The sequence below is a fragment of the Citrus sinensis genome, chromosome 5 (genome assembly GCF_022201045.2).
Source record: "Citrus sinensis cultivar Valencia sweet orange chromosome 5, DVS_A1.0, whole genome shotgun sequence".
Classification (NCBI taxonomy): domain Eukaryota; kingdom Viridiplantae; phylum Streptophyta; class Magnoliopsida; order Sapindales; family Rutaceae; genus Citrus; species Citrus sinensis.
In genome coordinates, this window is record NC_068560.1 from 38,969,262 (window position 1) to 38,986,876 (window position 17,615).

The 17,615-nt window shown below is 34.3% G+C and overlaps 2 protein-coding genes across 4 annotated transcripts; one reads left to right on the plus strand and one right to left on the minus strand.

Moving 5' to 3' along the window:
• Positions 1-2,295: 2,295 nt before the first annotated feature.
• Positions 2,296-7,816, minus strand: LOC102610057 (chaperone protein dnaJ 10-like). 3 transcript variants are annotated; one of them, XM_025093988.2, is made up of 11 exons: positions 7,663-7,816; positions 7,414-7,561; positions 6,894-6,953; positions 5,696-5,778; positions 5,385-5,544; positions 5,145-5,274; positions 4,627-4,785; positions 3,951-4,129; positions 3,771-3,851; positions 3,507-3,665; positions 2,296-2,798 (listed from the first exon to the last, which is right to left on the minus strand). In XM_025093988.2, the coding sequence occupies exons 2-11, from the start codon at positions 7,498-7,500 to the stop codon at positions 2,688-2,690; spliced, it is 1,209 nt and encodes a 402-aa protein (XP_024949756.1). In that variant the 5' UTR covers positions 7,501-7,561; positions 7,663-7,816; the 3' UTR covers positions 2,296-2,687. The 3 variants fall into 3 exon arrangements, with proteins under 3 accessions (XP_024949756.1, XP_024949755.1, XP_052296780.1); XM_025093987.2 differs by having other exon boundaries at positions 7,647-7,806; XM_052440820.1 differs by lacking the exon at positions 6,894-6,953 and having other exon boundaries at positions 7,414-7,778.
• A 614-nt stretch (positions 7,817-8,430) lies between these two features.
• On the plus strand, positions 8,431-12,927 carry LOC102609743 (peroxisomal nicotinamide adenine dinucleotide carrier). Its single transcript, XM_006494356.4, has 11 exons — positions 8,431-8,586; positions 8,680-8,775; positions 8,891-8,965; positions 9,040-9,170; positions 9,289-9,343; positions 9,563-9,712; positions 10,000-10,068; positions 10,148-10,255; positions 10,475-10,543; positions 11,710-11,764; positions 12,551-12,927. Exons 1-11 carry the CDS (start codon positions 8,506-8,508, stop codon positions 12,730-12,732), a joined length of 1,071 nt encoding a protein of 356 aa, XP_006494419.2. The 5' UTR covers positions 8,431-8,505; the 3' UTR covers positions 12,733-12,927.
• The last annotated feature ends 4,688 nt before the right edge of the window (positions 12,928-17,615 follow it).

Sequence of the window (17,615 nt, forward strand, 5' to 3'; positions counted from 1 at the left end):
ATTGCAGCCAAATATAAGTTGGCATAAAAATAGTGTTCTAAACTTCTAATACAATACAATATGTAGTGTAAATTAGCAAGTGAATAGTCAGCGCAAGTAATATAATGTAAAATAGAGTATTGTTCGAGAAAGATTGTCTATCCTATTAACTACTAAAATTATTCTAGCCCTAATTTATTTGAACAATCGTTTAAGATAATTTGGACTAAATATTGAAATAAAATAAAATAACTAAAATTTAAATACATATACAAATAATAATGAAATCACCAAGAGATTAAGACACTAGAACATTCGACTTCACCATAACTAATCCAATTTAATCCTTCATCTATGCTATTAAGAATTATTACTCATGTTGATAGTAAATTTTCCTAATCTATTTGATATACTCTCTTGAGTAATATCAAAAATATCTCACATATTAACCCACTATATCTCTATGTGAATTTAAATATGCAAAATTCATTAAGCTCTATGAAAATTCTTAGATATAACTACACCAATCATGTTGGCACATTTTGATATAATATTGTAATTTTTAATCTATAGTTGTCCAACTTAATTTAAAATTGAGCCTAATTCACATGATTTTTTTTTTGTCGCCACTCACCGATGCCATCTGTCATTGGAAAAGACGAAGTTAATATTTTCTTGGAATAAACTATATAATATTATTGATTATTAATATTAAATAAATATAATACTATTAAAACTAAACAAATATGATAATATTATATTTGCAAATAAAGATAATATATATTAATATTATTAATTCTCCATGAGTATAATAATATTATTTTTAAGTAATTTTAACCTAAAATTAATATAAATTATTAATTCGCTTGTGTAAAATACCCCACATGAGGACAATCAATCCACAATTTCTCCTATAAGTAAGTCTTAGACAATTAGACTCTTTTTTGTGGTATGTAACAGTATAAAATTCAACGGCCCTCCATTCATTTTTAGGCTAACACAAGATTCTTTCTATCGTTGCCTAATCATATTAAGTCTGGGATATTATCATTTTTTCATCTAAGTTTTTCTAACACATTAAGTTTGTATCATAGTTTGTGAAAATTGCATTTTACCACCAAATGTTTACACTATTATCAATTTACTACTATTCTGTTAATGCCGTTAAAAATTTGTTTCATAAGGGTATTTAAGGAATCTCATGTTAAAACCAAATCGGATCATTCAATTATGAAAGAAATATTATCATTTGTCCACAAAAAAATTTGCTAACATATCAATTCAGTATTAAAGTTTCCTAAAAGCTACATTTTGTCACCTAATGTTTAAGATATTATTACTTTGCCATCAAAACATTAACACAACAAAAATTTGATGATATCATAAGAGCATTTGAGAAATTTTACATTGAAGCCAAAATGTTAACACAATTATTGATGAAGTGTTAAATTTGGAGTTTTTGTTTGTCATTATAGTGTTTCAAATGGCTTGTATGATATTTGCTGATTTTGAATGATAATATCAAAACCAAATTGTTCGACTTATATTACTTGAAATTTGGTATTTGAATGCACAGCAATATGTTTATACAATAAAAAAAAAGTAGCTATTTTTTTAAAATATAATGGTTAATTTTCTGGTATAATTTCTCTTTTATAATTTCTTTCTTTTCAAATGACAAAATCATTTTTTACATTTTAGGTTAAATATTTAATTATTTTTAATGTTTTAGTGGCAAAGTGATAATAACTTAAATATTAAATGGTAAAATATAATTTTTAAAAAATCTTGATACTGAATAGATATGTCAAAAAAATTTTAGTGGACAAATGATAAATATATCTTTCATAATTTCTTTTCTTTCAAAGAACAAAATCATCTTTTACAGTCTAAAAGCAAAATAAATTTTAATTCATATTTCGTTTAATATTAATTTATTTTTAGCGAAATGCTGGTAAAATACTAACAGTGTAAATGTTAAGTGACAAAATATAATTTTCACCAAATCATGGTACTCATTTAACGTGTCAGAAAAACTTAAGTGAGAAAATAAACATCCCTTATATCATTAACATATATCATGAAAGTTAAAGAAGGGGATATTCCGCGGAGGGTTAATTCACAACTAAAACTGTAAAGATGCAATTTTGGTTTTATAAATTCCCTTTGACATTTAGTTAATCACATTTCTAACGGCATCCTCCATTTTGTAGCAAACGAACCTTTTAGGCTTTAACTAGACATGCAACAGAATATCACTCCGTGGGCAAATTACATTACGATATCATCAATATATCGCAATGATACATAACACACTAAGCAAAAACTTCAATCTAAATAAATGTACATCTGTGAGCGTGACTGAAACATACTCATTAACACACACACACACACACAGGAAAATCAATGCAATGGAATACATTACTCAATTCAAATGATGAGTAGGCAGCCAATGGAAGCCTATTTTGAATCAATAGAAAGAACTATCTTCTGCAATACCTTCCATTTTATGTATATGCATGACCCACAGATTGAATAAAATACGCTAATCCTATCACTTAGAAGTGGGTTGTGCTTCCAACATCGTCTACTGGTACAGACTTATCCAACAAATGCAAGCTTGAGTGCTTTCCCTACTGCATCCATAACATCATACACATCATAGATATATTTGACAAACATGGCTCAATCGATCAAATTCTTCATCTTTATTCCTTGCCTGTCGAAGAATGTCCTTGAGCACCAGGTGGTGCTGTTGGTATTGGGAAGTCACGACCAAACTGAGCATCTGACAAGTTGGGGGCTTCCACATATGGGCTCTGGCATAAGGGGAAAATAGAGGGAAAATAAAGAGCAAATGAGATGATAAATAGAAAATTAAAATACAAGAAGCTCTTTAATTGCCTCTAAAACTCCCTGAGTCCCAACCCACCAAGCACAGATAAAGTATATGGGCATTTCTTAAGACAAAAATAAATCCATTGTAACTCTTACAACACTTTTATGCACAGATCAAAACGTGTGCACTTGCAATCCCAGATAATTTTCCTATAATCACTTCCTTGATAGATAAATTTAAACTTGCCCCCGAGAGCTTTATCAAGTGGTTTTCAAGTAGCTTTCTTCAGCTGGCCACTGAATTCGAATCTTAGGGAGGTTTAGAACCAAAAAAATTAATTTGCCCACCCCTACCTTTTGAAAAAGAAAAAAATAATAAATAAAAAAGAGGATAAATGTAAATTTATCTTGCATCTGTAGTTATGTAGAAAGATATTGGAACTCTCAATTTTTTTCCCTTTTCTAATTTTGATTTTCAGTAAGAAACAAGAGACTAATAAAATTCAGTAACAACTGAAGTGAGATTGGGCAAGGGATGAGACAAGATAAGAAAGGAAAATTCAAATCTGTTTCCCATAAACAATGTCAAAACCATTGTACTTCACTGACAACCTTTCACCCAATGTTTACCACGTGATATAGAAATACAACTAATGAACTCAGCAGGAAGCGGGGGAAAAAAAATGTACCTGAGATGCAAAAGCAGACTGGGATGATTCTTGATGCTCTGTAGATTTTGGCGATGTAATGGGAGAAGAAGCATCATAGCATGAATCACTTCCATTCAGTTTATGCACTCCACCACTTAGCACAGTTTCACCCTCACTCCCATTGTTTGACTTGGCTCTCTGTATTTGTGCCATGATTTCAAAAGCAGTTAGGCATTTAGTAGATAATTTAACTGGAAAAGGAAATGCAGAAAAAATGAGTATCACAGGAGCCAGAACCAATACCTGGAAGATTTTGCCGAGGGTTTTCAATGCTTTTGCTCGCGCACGAAGCTCTTCTTTCTTGGCATTGTTATCTTGAAGAACCTACAATAGATCATCATAGATTAACAACAAATAAAACAACCTAGTATCTCATCAAATGTAAGCCAAAAACCACAAATAATAAGAAACTAGCAAGACAACCATCTGACAAACTCGGGAAAGTGTGGCTTCAATGTCAGCTACATTAAGTTTCCACAGTGAATCTATCATCAATTTTTTGTGCGATTGCATGTACTCCTCAAGCTCTTCCTCAGTATAGTTTCCTTCTGCACTAAGCTGCTTTTTCATGTCCTCCTGCAGCTGGATTAATGCAATGGCACCTAATAGCACGAGGAAAAGAAAATTAAAAACAGTGGAAACTTCATTAGCTTTCAAGAATTCTTTCTGACGCAGTTAATTTATTTCTTACAGAGATTAGATCAGGGATTTAAAAGACAAACATCAAGCCACCCCAACCCTTTACTACTGGGAATTAGTTTTACCAATATCAGCCGGTAATTTATTAAAAACCATCATCCTTACACTGCATGCCTAGGAGGCCACTAAAAGCTCACATTAAAATTTTCTTCCAAACCCTGACATGTCTCTATGAACCACATCAGTCACTGAAAAAGGCAAAAACAAAATTCAATCAAACATGCAAATCAGAGACAAAGTGAGAGAGAAAACGTTCAGGCCCCTGAGAAAATGAAAACAGTACAAGAGTTAATGCTACTTCACACCCAATGGCAAACACGCACTTGGACCAGAGCAGAGGCCAAAAAGACTTCCCAATGAAAACTATTGTTGATCACTGAATGCAGAAATATCTGCTAACCTGTTGCAGCTGTTACTTGAGATTTGATAAAATGGCCCTTGTTTCTAAACCATTCAGCAATAAAAGGCACCCCCAGATATATAGCTTTCTTCCCAAGCTCTTTTGCCGCTTGTCTTGCATATATATAGCCAATTGTATTCAACATATCAACACCATACGCTGTAGATACCAGAACATAAAACTAGTCAGAGAGAATAATTGCCCATGAATAAGTCTAGGTACAAACATGCAACAGATAAATAGAACCAGAGGGCACAAACATTTCTTTCTTTGCTTTTATTTGTTCAAAAAGATAATGGTAGCAATAATGGCAGCTATTTTTTAAAATTCCATAGGCTAGGGGATGTTGAAGCTGCATAAATTATTTGCATCATACCTACTATCATGAATGATTAAATAGCTGAAAACGTAGAAACAAGATATAGAAAGAGAGAGAGAGAGAGAATCTTTTGTCTGGATTTTCATCTCTTGTTTTTAGACAAACATATTATCATGGCCCTTGAAATACAGATCATTACCAGCATTAGACAGCCTTGAAACTTCAGCTTCAGCATAATTAATGAAATCCTCTTTGTTCCCTTGTACATATTGGTTGAGTCGACCTCTTAGTATATCTGCAAGTTTTTCCTCCCTTTCCTTCTGAACAACCTGCAGTTAAAAAGAGTATTTAGTGACACAAGAAACAGACACACACACACACACACACACAACTATAAGATAGGATATAAATATCTGATTGCATGATGAAAGGAATCTACCTTCATTTTGTCTTGCAACTTTTTAGCATCAAACTCTTCCCCTTCAGTGAAAATGTCTAGAGAAGCCACTGAAGCCATGGCAAGCTGACCTATATAATCCTCAAAAAGCTCACTTCCAAAAAGCATCGCGAAGATTGCTGCAGGATCAATAATTGCTTCACTGCAATGAAAGGAAATCATGTAAATGATAGCATAAAAAATATAACAAGTCTACAACAAATATATAATGATCTGGGGACGTAATGCATGAAGAGTCAGACGGCCTATAAACCTTGAAATTAATCTATCATAGGTTAAAAGAAGAAACTAACGTTGAGATTCCTGATTTCCCATAAGCATCATATGCTTGCCGTTGGGCTGGATCACTCAATACCTGGTAAGCCTCTCCCAAAACCTGAATTTAGATGAAACAACTTCAAAAAAGGATATTCTTACAAAGCTAAAATGCAATGGTATAGAGGGAAAAAGAAATTGAATAGCAAAAGAAAAAGTTTCCAACAGATAACAAATTAAAATGTTCTGAAATTGCAACTGGGTGTTGAAAATATTTGAATGTACTATCGACCAGAATTACTGAAGTCTAATGGGCTAAGCCCAAGCAAACAAAAAGTTAAATGAGTCAAGACCCGTGAAACAAACCATATTGAACTTCTTGGTTTCAAAATATGTGCAACAGCCTAAAATCTGAAAAAACTAAGAAGCATAGAGACCTCAATACTAGGATCCAAATTCTCATTTATCATGCCAATAATAGCAAGGACAAAGAAGGAAATTCGTGAGGTTTCGTTGACCTTAGACGAAGGAGAGTTTAAAATGTTTTCAAGTTTTTAAATTATAAGATCCTCCATGAACTTCTACAAACATTCACCCATAACTAGTTTTTTTTTAGCAATTTGTCCAGAAATAATGAAAAAACTAAATAGACAGATACAGAAAAAACATAAACTTCAAAAGCCAAAACCTATTAGCACTCTCAAATGATCACTTTTTCTTGGGATTTTCTTTCTCTTTTTTAGCCACATAATCAGTATGCAATTGATATTAATCAGACCAGTGGAACTGTTCTAACATTAAAAATCGAGAAAGCCATTTTCAGGCTGCACTGCATATTTTGATAAAATAACACCCAGGTCAGAAATAACAATGAACTATTATGTATTTTCACTTAAAGTAATGATTGTGCTAATTGAAAAAGCTAGCTGTCAAATGAAAGATGCATATTGGTGAAAGAGAAAGTAGCATAGTCTATAAGAGTTTCTCCCCAATCAAAATGGACATGAGCAGAGTAGGCACAAGGAAAGAGCAATAGACCAGACCAACCTACAAAAACGAATTGGTCCCTCCATAACCAGTCATCCACAACATCAAATAAATCTTTTTCCTCTTTGGTAAATTTACCAAGGGTCATAGTCATAATGGGTCTCCTAAAACAAGTTCGTCAAATTTATATAAAAAAGGTAGGCACAAGCTCAATAACATGACAGATAATAAAAAAAAGGTAAAACTTACCTGAAAATTTTGAGCAGCAAGAGGATCATTTGGGTTTTTATCAGGGTGAACCTTACGTGCCTGAAAGCCACAAGCAAAGGTGATTTGTAAAGGTTCTACCTCAGATAACATTGTTCAGATACTGAGATTATTTCTATGATTCAGATAAGCATAGAGAAAACAGCAGTAGTTGAAGCTAGTGGGAGCATTAGAATTGAAGCGGTAGGCTACAATAATCAGACATCACTGAAAATGAACATGAAGAAGAGAGAGAGGCAAAGTACCATGTGGAAGGATAATCAGTTGCTTGTTTCGTAATTAAAGAATAAGCAATCAATCTATTCTATGAACAAAACAATCCCTCAACAATTTAGTTTCTAAATTAAAAGTGTACTAAAAATATAAAAATTAATTCCCTGCAGCAGCCATGGGATCTGCAGACAGAAGTTTTTAGGTGATTTTTGAACCACAAAGCAATTCATAATTCTATATAATCCATAAAAGAAAAAAGAAAAAAGAAAAAAGAAAAAAAGAAGGAAACCTTGATGTAGTAAGCTTTCTTGATCTCGGCCTCCGAAGCCGTTGGGCTGACGCCTAGGACGTCGTAATATTCCGTCTCCTTAACCATCACTGATTCTCAAGACCCGAAAATTACTACTAGTCTAGCTTAGCTTTCTTCGATTTACAATCTAAATCAAACTGATTAGTTACGAAGCAGATTCAGAAAGATAACAGATAGAATAGAGCATACAAAAAGGATGAAAGCAGATTTACTCTCCCACGCGCTGACCTCTGATTCCTTCAAGTTGACTATCCGCCTTGTGTATACTATTTATGTATGTGTACATTCCGCGTTCCCCCTTTATTTGTCCTGCTTCTCCAGCATTGTACACTTCGTTTTAAATTTCATTAATTGTTTGTTTTTTCATCATTGTGATTTTTTTCAAATAAAAAATATGTTAACAACTGTTCATCATAACACAATTTCATCTTTATTGAGGGAAAAAATAAAAAACCGACATTTATAACTTTTGACCTAAATCTTAATGGATTGTCTTTTTAAATTATTTTTTTAAACTCATTATCTACTTAAAAATTATATTTTTCACATATTTTTATTTACATAAACAACAACTTGGCATTTAAATCAAACTGAGGGCCAATTTGGGGTCGCATAAAATAAGTCGCTGTGCAAGATTATAGTTAGTATTAAATAACTGTGCAGTTGAAAGTCTATGGCTTTCTAAGTTAAATAATAGTTATAACAATAACAATCGGTTTCCATGTGTAAAATAAAAAATTACGAGTTTTAACAAACAAATAGGAAATTTTCAACCGCGGATAATTAACTCGTTGTCGCCTCCATCATATCAGTTAAATACCCACACATTAAAGGGTTAAAAATGGGATAAAATTATATTGTAATCGTAATATGATACTACAGATACAATCAATAATTAAATTTATAATTATACAGTTACATTAATAAAATTTAATAATTAAAAATAATAATAATATTATATCACTATTGTAACATAACTGCACCCTTAAAAATGTACTTTTCACATCGAAGAATATAATAACTAGAGACTTATGACAAATTTTAGTATGAAAAGTCTACAAGAAAGAAAGAATGTCCAGCGCCATAGCAAATGGGCTGGCCGGAGCAGGTGGTGGTATTATTGCTCAGACAATCACTTATCCTCTGCAAACGGTACCCGTACACCTTTCGGCCTTTAATTTTATCTAACTAACTAAACTCAATTTTATACCTCTTTTGCCAATTAATTTTATTTTTGAAGCTTAGGTGAATACTCGCCAACAAACAGAGAGAATTGCTAAGAAAGGCCTCCCGAATTGCCCTGCTGCTGCTCCTAGCAGCACGCTTCGTCAGATCCTTGAGGTATGTAAATGTAATTTTACTCCTCTTACTGTTAGAGTTATCTAATTACGTTGTTACTTATATTGATAGCTTAGTTCAATCTTACTTATATTTGATATTGGATTGCCACTGTCAGGTCATCAAAACTGAAGGTTGGGGGGGCCTTTACAGCGGTCTTAAACCTTCTCTTGTCGGAACTGCTGCTTCTCAGGTTCTGTACTCTCGTCCTTGTCCCTTTCTTAAATTAACCGTCTTAGTACTAACTGTTTGTTTGCTGCCTCCCAGGGTATTTACTACTACTTTTATCAGCTTTTCAAAAATAAGGCTGAGGCCTTTGCGGTTGCGCGTGAAGCCAGAGGACGCGGGGATGGTTCTGTTGGCATGTTTTCTTGGCTTATTGTTGCAGCCCTTGCTGGGTAAACACTTTTTATTTCACCTGAACATAAATCTCACTTGAACTAAAAGAATATAACAATGCTACCTTTGTACATATGTTGTTATCAATTTCTTAACTTAATTGCTTTACACTGGCAGGTCATTGAATGTATTGCTCACAAACCCAATATGGGTTCTTGTGACCCGAATGCAGGTGCAATTTGATGTCCTAACCACACACACTTTTTTCTTCCTTTAGTTTTCTTATTTGGTGAATGGCATGTTACTTTGACCATTCAAGGTTTGTGCTTCTGCTGGTTTTGAATTTTGTATTTAAGATTATATCCCAAGCATGACCAGTAGACATACTTTTCTGTGTACATGCTTCAAAATCTAACAACAGTCAATCATGACCTTCTTTGTTTGACTCAAGACGCATACTCAAGCAGAAAGAAAAATCATGGAGGGAAAGAGGGAAGCTCTTGTGAAGGAAGCTTTAGAAAGTTCAACTGGTTCAACTTTGCAAGACAAATTGGCTGAACTTGATTTAATAAAACCTCGTCCGTATGGAACTTTCCCTGCGGTTCGTTCCAATTACTTTTTGCCTGATCATAGCATTTTGCATGACAATGACACTGGTGTAAAAGATTTATAGCATTTTACTTGCATATTATTTTATTATACATGGTATACATAAATATAGGCTTTTGACTGATTGCCATTCTGAAATCTTTCTCAATGGTCAGAAGCTTTGTTGCTGTGACTCTCAAGATACTATTTTACTAATTGGCTTAGGTTATCGACTGCAGAATTACATGGGTGATTTTAGTTTTTCTCAATGTCGATTCTTATATTCTACTTTGCTTGTAGGCACGTGAGGTTTACAATGAAACAGGAGTTGCTGGTTTCTGGAAAGGCATAATCCCTACACTTATTATGGTTAGCCACATATTGATAATTATGTGGACTAAAATGCTATTTTTTGTTATTTTACTATTGTAAGGATTTCCTCTGGTAGGTGTGCAATCCCTCAATCCAGTTCATGATATATGAAGGCTCGTTGAAGCATCTAAGGTCTAAACGAGCTGCTAACAAGCATGGATTAAAAAATGTATCTGCATTGGAGGTATAAGACTCATAAGATATGCAGCACCTTTTCTTTATAGGACTCTCATTTCTTGTAAAGGCAATATGAGACCTACACTGGGAACTAGGATAAAAACTTTGACTTAATAATTTGCCATGTCCTTCTGGCCTTGAATACAGTTGTGATCAAAGGACCAGAATTTTTATCAATCTGGTCTTGCTGGAATTCATATTTCTTATGGTATTATTTTTTGAACAGGTTTTCCTACTAGGAGCCTTAGCCAAACTGGGAGCAACTGTATCAACATACCCCTTGTTGGTTGTCAAGGTAAAATTCATTCCTAGTTTGCTTCATATTCTGACCAGGTTATGGTGTGGATGAACCTGCAATTTGTTCAGCATTCTATTGTATTGTGATGGGCCTTGTTAATGCATGCCCTAACACATTAAGGAAACTCTTATCAGTAAAAGTTTCATAAAGAAATAATTCTTATTCTTTCAGGACTGGAATCATAATCGATTGGTCTTGAATCAATTCTAAACATTTTTGCAAATCTTACTGTAATAGTCAAGATGTCAGACTACCAGAGAAATCAATCAAACTCTGTCATTCTTCAGTGCATTTCTAGGCCTGGGCATTCATTTTTTGAGCCTTTAGCACATTGTGAAAGTTTCCACGCGCTCATCTTTTCGAATTTTTGCAGATGAAATAAATGTCGTTAGATGTTTCTGATATTCTAGCCTCAATGAAACAACTGCCTCACATCATTTCTATATAATGCATCTTTTTCCTCCAAAAACAGCTTTCTTATTGAAATCCCCTGTCAGTAAGATTTTGACCTTCAAAGTGCTTATGATTTGAAAGCCAAACCTATAAAGATATTCTAGCACTTTTGCAACGGAGCTCTCTGGCCTGGAAGATTTCAGATGGGGATATTGGGTAGTCTTTCTTACATAATGAAAAAGAAAAAGGCCTTTATTTTTTATTCTTTATTTTTTTTTGGCACTAAATATGCATTAATCAATAGCGATATTAGTATCTTCTTGGCAGAAAATGATATTCTTTTAGCCGTCTTGTTTTTTAGTAACTCTCTTTATTCATTCAACAAAAAATACTAATACTTTGTTTTGTCATGAGATGTAGATCATGAAAGTGCTTGGACTACTTATGATTTAAAGTCAATCTAACGCCTTTTTGCACTTCTCCTATGGTGAAGTTCTCTGGTCTGGGATATTTTAGATGGGGATAATGGGCAGTGTTTTTTGCTTTTTCACTTGTAGCCTTTTATTTGTTTATTTTTCATACTTCCCAATGTCACAGTAATAATCTGTAGTAGATATTACTGCAGTTATCTTCTTGGCAGTTGGGAGAAAAAAAGGATATTACTTTAGCTATCTTGTTTAGTTCATTCACTGAACACAAAAACAGAAACACTCAGTTATGCGATTGTATATTTGAAATCATCTCAATCATTTTTCTTCAATAATATGCAGTCAAGGCTTCAAGCAAAGCAGGAGATTGGTCGGAATATCTCATTAAGATACTCAGGTTTGCTTTTTTAATGCATTCAACAGCATTTCATTCAACATCATGATGATGATGATGATCATCTATTTCTTTTTTTTTTGAGAATTGTAGCACTATAATTATGATCACTTGTCAACAAGTTCTGTTGGGGAATCTCTGTTGACTGAGGCAGCTTTTTTTAACCCAGAGAATTTAGACGCACATGAAATGTTGTTTTTTGTCATGTAAATTTGACTAATTAGTCATCTCTTCTCATGCTTGCATTAAGAAAAATTTAGGATGTTCTTGTCAAGTTTCTTAATGAAGTTTGGTCAATTAGTTCACACACAATGTTCCTTTCTATATCAAATGCCTCAGTTTAAGTGGATATGTATTCTAGAAGTGATTAAGAATAGAATAAATAGGATTGATAATATTACTGAAAACAATGTTATCTTTCTAGTTGTGAGTGCTAGTCAACATCCCAACTTAACAAAAAAATTTAATGGCAAGTGGTGAAATGGTGTTTCTAAATAGAGGGACTAGCTGTCACTATATGAATTCACACATCTTTATTTTTCTTGCGTCTTCTGTGCACTGCTCACATCATTTTGGGTTTCCACTTTTTTGCGCTTTGCCGCTGTGTATATCTGGTTGCTATGTTTCGACCTTGTTATTCTGCAATAATTTTTCTTGGAGGGGGACACTGTTAAACTTTTGTTTGCATCATCTTAAGTAAAAGAATTCATGCTTTCTTATGTGCTTTGAGTTTTGATGACTCTTCCATGGCTCATTATCAATATGGTAACTGATATTTGTGCACTACAGGTACCCTTGATGCTATAATTAAAATGATCCATTATGAAGGATTGCCAGGCTTTTACAAAGGGATGAGTACAAAGATAGTACAGAGTGTTTTTGCAGCTTCCATATTATTCATGGTTAAGGAGGAGCTCGTTAAAGCTTACATGGCTCTGGCAGTTAAGAGCCAGAAAGTTTTAGAAAGATAAAGTGGTTTCTTGCTCAAGCGGCATTTGGAGTATTCTCAATGTTCATCTGCATTTTGATTTATACATTATTTATAGCTTATATTCAACAGGATGTGGTAAGACCCTATTGTGAATATTTGATAGTCAAAGACTGGCATCAGTCAAGGCGTGGATGCTGATCTTTTTAAGAGTTATCAAGGCAGAAATATTGAATTTTGCACGGACCCATATAAATTAGTTTCAAAAGGTACATTTGTATTCTTCTTCAAAAGGTATTTGTGTTTGTTTTATGGTCAAGACTAGTCGACTGCGCACCCCAGATTTTGTCGTTTAGTGAGCACACCCTTGTACTAGTTGGCTAGTTGCTGTGGAATATGGATATCTAAGGCATGGTACTTTGACATGTTGCTCACGGGGTGGACCGAACATTTCAGTTAATGACATGTCAAAAGTGCTTTGTAAGATGATGGTTCGAATTGCATTATGTGAGTGAGAATTCAGAGAACTAAAACGTAAACACACTAAAGGTGGTATTTATTTTTTAACTTAATAACTTAAAGTTATTTAATTTAATTAATTAAGTTAATTAGAAGTGTTTATTTTTATAATTTAATAAGACTTATTAGATAATTTTGACTTAATAAAATAAGTTAATTTTTTAAGCTTTTTATTTAATAGAAAAATATGAATTAAGTCAATTACTTACTAATGTAAAAAATATCCATACTTTATAATTCATTTTTCATATCTATTCCAAAATTCACCCATAGACATTTATCCCACATAAAAATATTCTTGTTTTTTTCTTTCTTATATTATATATGATAAAATTTGAAATTTATGGTATTTTATATATTAAAATTTCAAAATAATTATATATTCACTTGAATATAGTTTTACTTATAAATGTTAAAATATTGTGATATTTAATATATTATTTATTTGACATTCAAATTTAATAAGGATACAAATGTAAAAATATATATTTTTAGCTTTTTAAGTTGAAAAAAAATAATTTAATACTTATTTTCTGAGATTCAGGCAAAAAAATAAATATATTATTCAGATTCAGACATTCAGATCTATTCAGAATTCAGATTAATTCAGGTTTATTCAGATATAAGACAAAAAAACAAACGCCGCCTAAGGTTTCTTTTCCCGCATAACCCAAGCTCTCTATGGCATTAAAAATATTTAATTCGGATTGGATCGGATTCGGGTAGATCTGAATCATCCGATCGGATCTGCATTGTTAAAAAAAGGTTGAAAATTAAAAAACTCAAAACATAATTTCAATTTGGCGATGATGTTTGCCCCGAGACAAACCCCGAAACTTGGATAAAAAGACGTTTTGTATTTTTTTTTTCGTTTCAATCCTGTAAAACAACACCTTTTTGTGATTTGTATTACAATTTTCTTTGACCGGCTTTCTCTTCAGCTTTCTATTGAGTGTTAGAAAATGTATATTTATAAATGAGAAAATCGTCATTTTACACTTCAAGTTTTACTAACACCCTTAATTTTATGTATTTAAGTTTTTTGTGATTAATTATGTATGTTTTATTTTAATTAAGTATTTTATATATTTTAGGGGGCATCAAGGTTATTTCACAATGAACGAGAAATCAGACGGCAAAATGGACATCACTTTTGAACTCAGGACAATCGAAAACCTTAGGAGGAGCATAAAAGGAAAAATGTAACTGTTCACATGTACGGTACTATTCACATGTACGGTATTGTCTACGTTATTGTTCACGATACTGTTCATATAGATGGATCGATGATGTGGCATTGACCGATGATGTGACATTGACTGATGAGGTGTCACGATTCCATTGGAAAAGATTCTTATGCACTGTTGATTGGTGACGTGGTAGCATGTTAGAGGACAAAAAATTATGCGTACGGTACATGCACATACACAAGATTATTTTCAATCAAACCGCGTCACTGTTCAAGCCGGTTGACTGTTCAAACCGCGTGGTTAAACCGCGTACTGTTGACTGATGATGTGGCGCAATCCTGAGCGTCCAAAATGTTTTTAATCCGATGACCATGATTTATTCAATGTATTTATAAAAAGGGGGCCTGCCCCCATAATTTGATATCTCTGAATCTATTTTTGGGCTCCATTTTTTGTAATTCCTTCTCCATCTTGTATTTTCTACGTATTTTAATAAATTCCCATTTTACCCCTAGTTCAATTATGAGTAACTAATTTTCTTTCAAGCTTGGGTTAAAGGTGAAGTCTCAACATGTGACATGAGCTTTATTTGGTAAATTTACTTTCTCTTCCCCTCTAATTATTGTGGATGTTTTGACTTTTCATCAATAAATAATAATAATCTTGTCTAGATACCGCCCTGATTTCACCGGCTCCTTAGTACAAAGTTATTATTATTTGGCATGATAAACCATTAGCACCATATTGATTAGAGTATGGTTCATGAGGTGTGGATTCTCCCCTCATGATTTAATTGGCACTAATAAGGAATATTTAGCCTATGGTACATGTTGATACGGATCTAGATACCAAAGTACGTCATTTCAATAGATTTCTCTTCAATTTATTCTCGCCATTTCAATTTCAATTTTAGGATAATCTAAGTCACTTTCACCACAAATCCAACCACCCATTTAGAAAAATTAATTTTACACAATTAAAATCCACCTCCTCGTTGGATCGATATTGGTCATCATTTATCTATTCTACAATAGATTCGTGCACTTGCGAGTTCAATAAAATTTGCACAACACGTTCTACAGAACCCAATGATAGAACCCAACTACAGGACCCTAAACTGTTATCTTCTTTCTAGGAGACAAGATTTGGCCGAGATAAAACAAAAGCAAAAACTTAAATAAAGATGAGTTTTTAGCAGATGAGTTTCAGGTTTACAGTGGTTGCAAAATTTTTTTGACAGAAGATTTGAGTAAGGTGAGGTACTGTCATCTTTGGCAATTTGGAACAAGCCTTATTGGTACTGTCTTCTTTAATAATAGTCATTAACAAACTATAGCTTCCATATTAATTAATAAACAATTATACATATGAAGATTTTCAATGTACAAAGCAGACAAACCGTTAATTAATTATTTGAATCGAATGAAAGATTTCAGAATTCAAATTCAATTAAATAATAGGGATCGAAATTATTGCCAAATTCACAGAGAAAAGTGAATAAAATATATTCACCTTGCTCGTATTAATGATAGAAGAAGACATTAAGCAATAATTCACCTTGGTTGTAACAGTCTAATAGATAGAAGAAGAAATTAAGCCCTTATTTGCCATTTCTTCCCACAAATTTACCTATAGCTTTCCACATCAAATAGTAGCCTATAATTAGCGAAGAAGAAGAAGGAAGAAGTTCAAGAAACTTGTGGTGGTGGCTGGGAAAATGGTGTATTGATGGTGGCTGTGAAAGGGAAAATGAAAGAAGGAAAGAATAAAGAAAGAAGTTCAAGGGATTTGACGCCAAACGGTGCGTTCGATGGAGGCTGTGAAAGAGAAAAGGAATTTAACGCCAAACGGTGCATTTTTGTATTAGTTAAACGATGTGTTTTAGATTAGTTTAACGGCCCGTTTTTTTCTAGGATTTCTTTCGGGGCTTAAGTTAGGGCAAGGATAATTTTCGATTCCAATTTCCAAACCTAATCATAACCAGCTCACCACTCACACTCTCAATTTCCCACAGAAACAACTCAAACTAGCAACAAAGTAGCAAACAACCAAACAACCCATTACCAACGAACGAAACCCATTCACCCACTGCCTACCTGCAAGTCAACCACCACACTACAGTCGAATTTGGCTTTATCACGTTCAACTGAATCTGAGTGAAACCAAGGCGAACGAAACCCAACTGCCGTTGACGCCAATCAATCGAAATCCAGCGCCGCGTCTTGATTGCCTTCAGCTGAATCCGAGCCTGAATCTGAGACCCAACCGCATCTTGAACTCTTTATCATGTCCAGCTGGCTAGTTGCACACAAGAATTTGATAATCCACTAGTCCCGAGTAGCTGACAGTAACTTCTTCATGGTAATCAATTAATCTCGTGACAACTTCCTATGATTTTGTGTTTGAGACTTTGAATTTTTTTACTTGGCTTAGTTGTGTGTTTGATTTTTTTTTGTAAATAGCGGGATGTAGCATACTGTTCTTGAATGGTTTTGTTTTTTTCCTTTTCATTTTTCAATGTATGATTATTTATTTGTAAACCCTAAAACTCGCAAAGAAGAGGTCGTAACTCATGATCGGGGTCTCTGATTCAGGTTCCGCTTCGTCCCACGGGGCACGCCGGGCAAGGACAACGGGATGGGGGGGGGGGTAGCCGTGCCCCGGTTTGAATGCCAAAAAAGGGGCAAGTTCAGGGCCGTTCCAAGGATTTTGCCGTTTTCGACCCCCAGGGAGGTTGTTCATGCCCCGGGAAGGATCGGCCCCTAGCGGATGTGGCCGGCGCCCATACTCGGGCCATGAACCGCCCCTCGGGCGGCCGAAACCGGATAAACCGGCAAAAAGGCCCCAATCATGCACATTTTCGGCGTTAAAATTGGCGTGCGGCTACCCTCCGTCCCGATACCCTCGAACCGCTGGTCCCGAGGGACGAAACGGAAATGGAATAGGAGGTCCGGATCATGAGTTACGACCGAAACCGGCAAAACAGCCTTGATCTTGCCCATTTTTTGGCATTCAAACCGCAGCGCAGCTACCCCCTATCCCAATGCCCCCGGACCACTGATCCCGTGGGATGGAACGGAAATGGAATCGGAGGCCCGGATCATGAATTACGGCCGAAACCGGCAAAACCTACTAAGCGTACCCCGATCATGCCCATTTTTCGGCGTTCAAACCACTGTGCAGCTACCCCCCCATCCCGATGCCCCAGGACTCTGGT

Coding starts and splice junctions, on each gene's coding strand:
- LOC102610057 (XM_025093988.2), bottom strand. CDS start 7,500: ATGGTTAAGGAGACGGAATATTACGACGTCCTAGGCGTCAGCCCAACG. Junction 5,545..5,695: donor GGGAAATCAGGAATCTCAAC/GTTAGTTTCTTC, acceptor CTTTCATTGCAG/TGAAGCAATTATTGATCCTG. Junction 4,786..5,144: donor TTCAAGGCTGTCTAATGCTG/GTAATGATCTGT, acceptor TGGTATCTACAG/CGTATGGTGTTGATATGTTG.
- LOC102609743 (XM_006494356.4), top strand. CDS start 8,506: ATGTCCAGCGCCATAGCAAATGGGCTGGCCGGAGCAGGTGGTGGTATT. Junction 8,587..8,679: donor TCACTTATCCTCTGCAAACG/GTACCCGTACAC, acceptor TTTGAAGCTTAG/GTGAATACTCGCCAACAAAC. Junction 9,713..9,999: donor CGTATGGAACTTTCCCTGCG/GTTCGTTCCAAT, acceptor CTTTGCTTGTAG/GCACGTGAGGTTTACAATGA.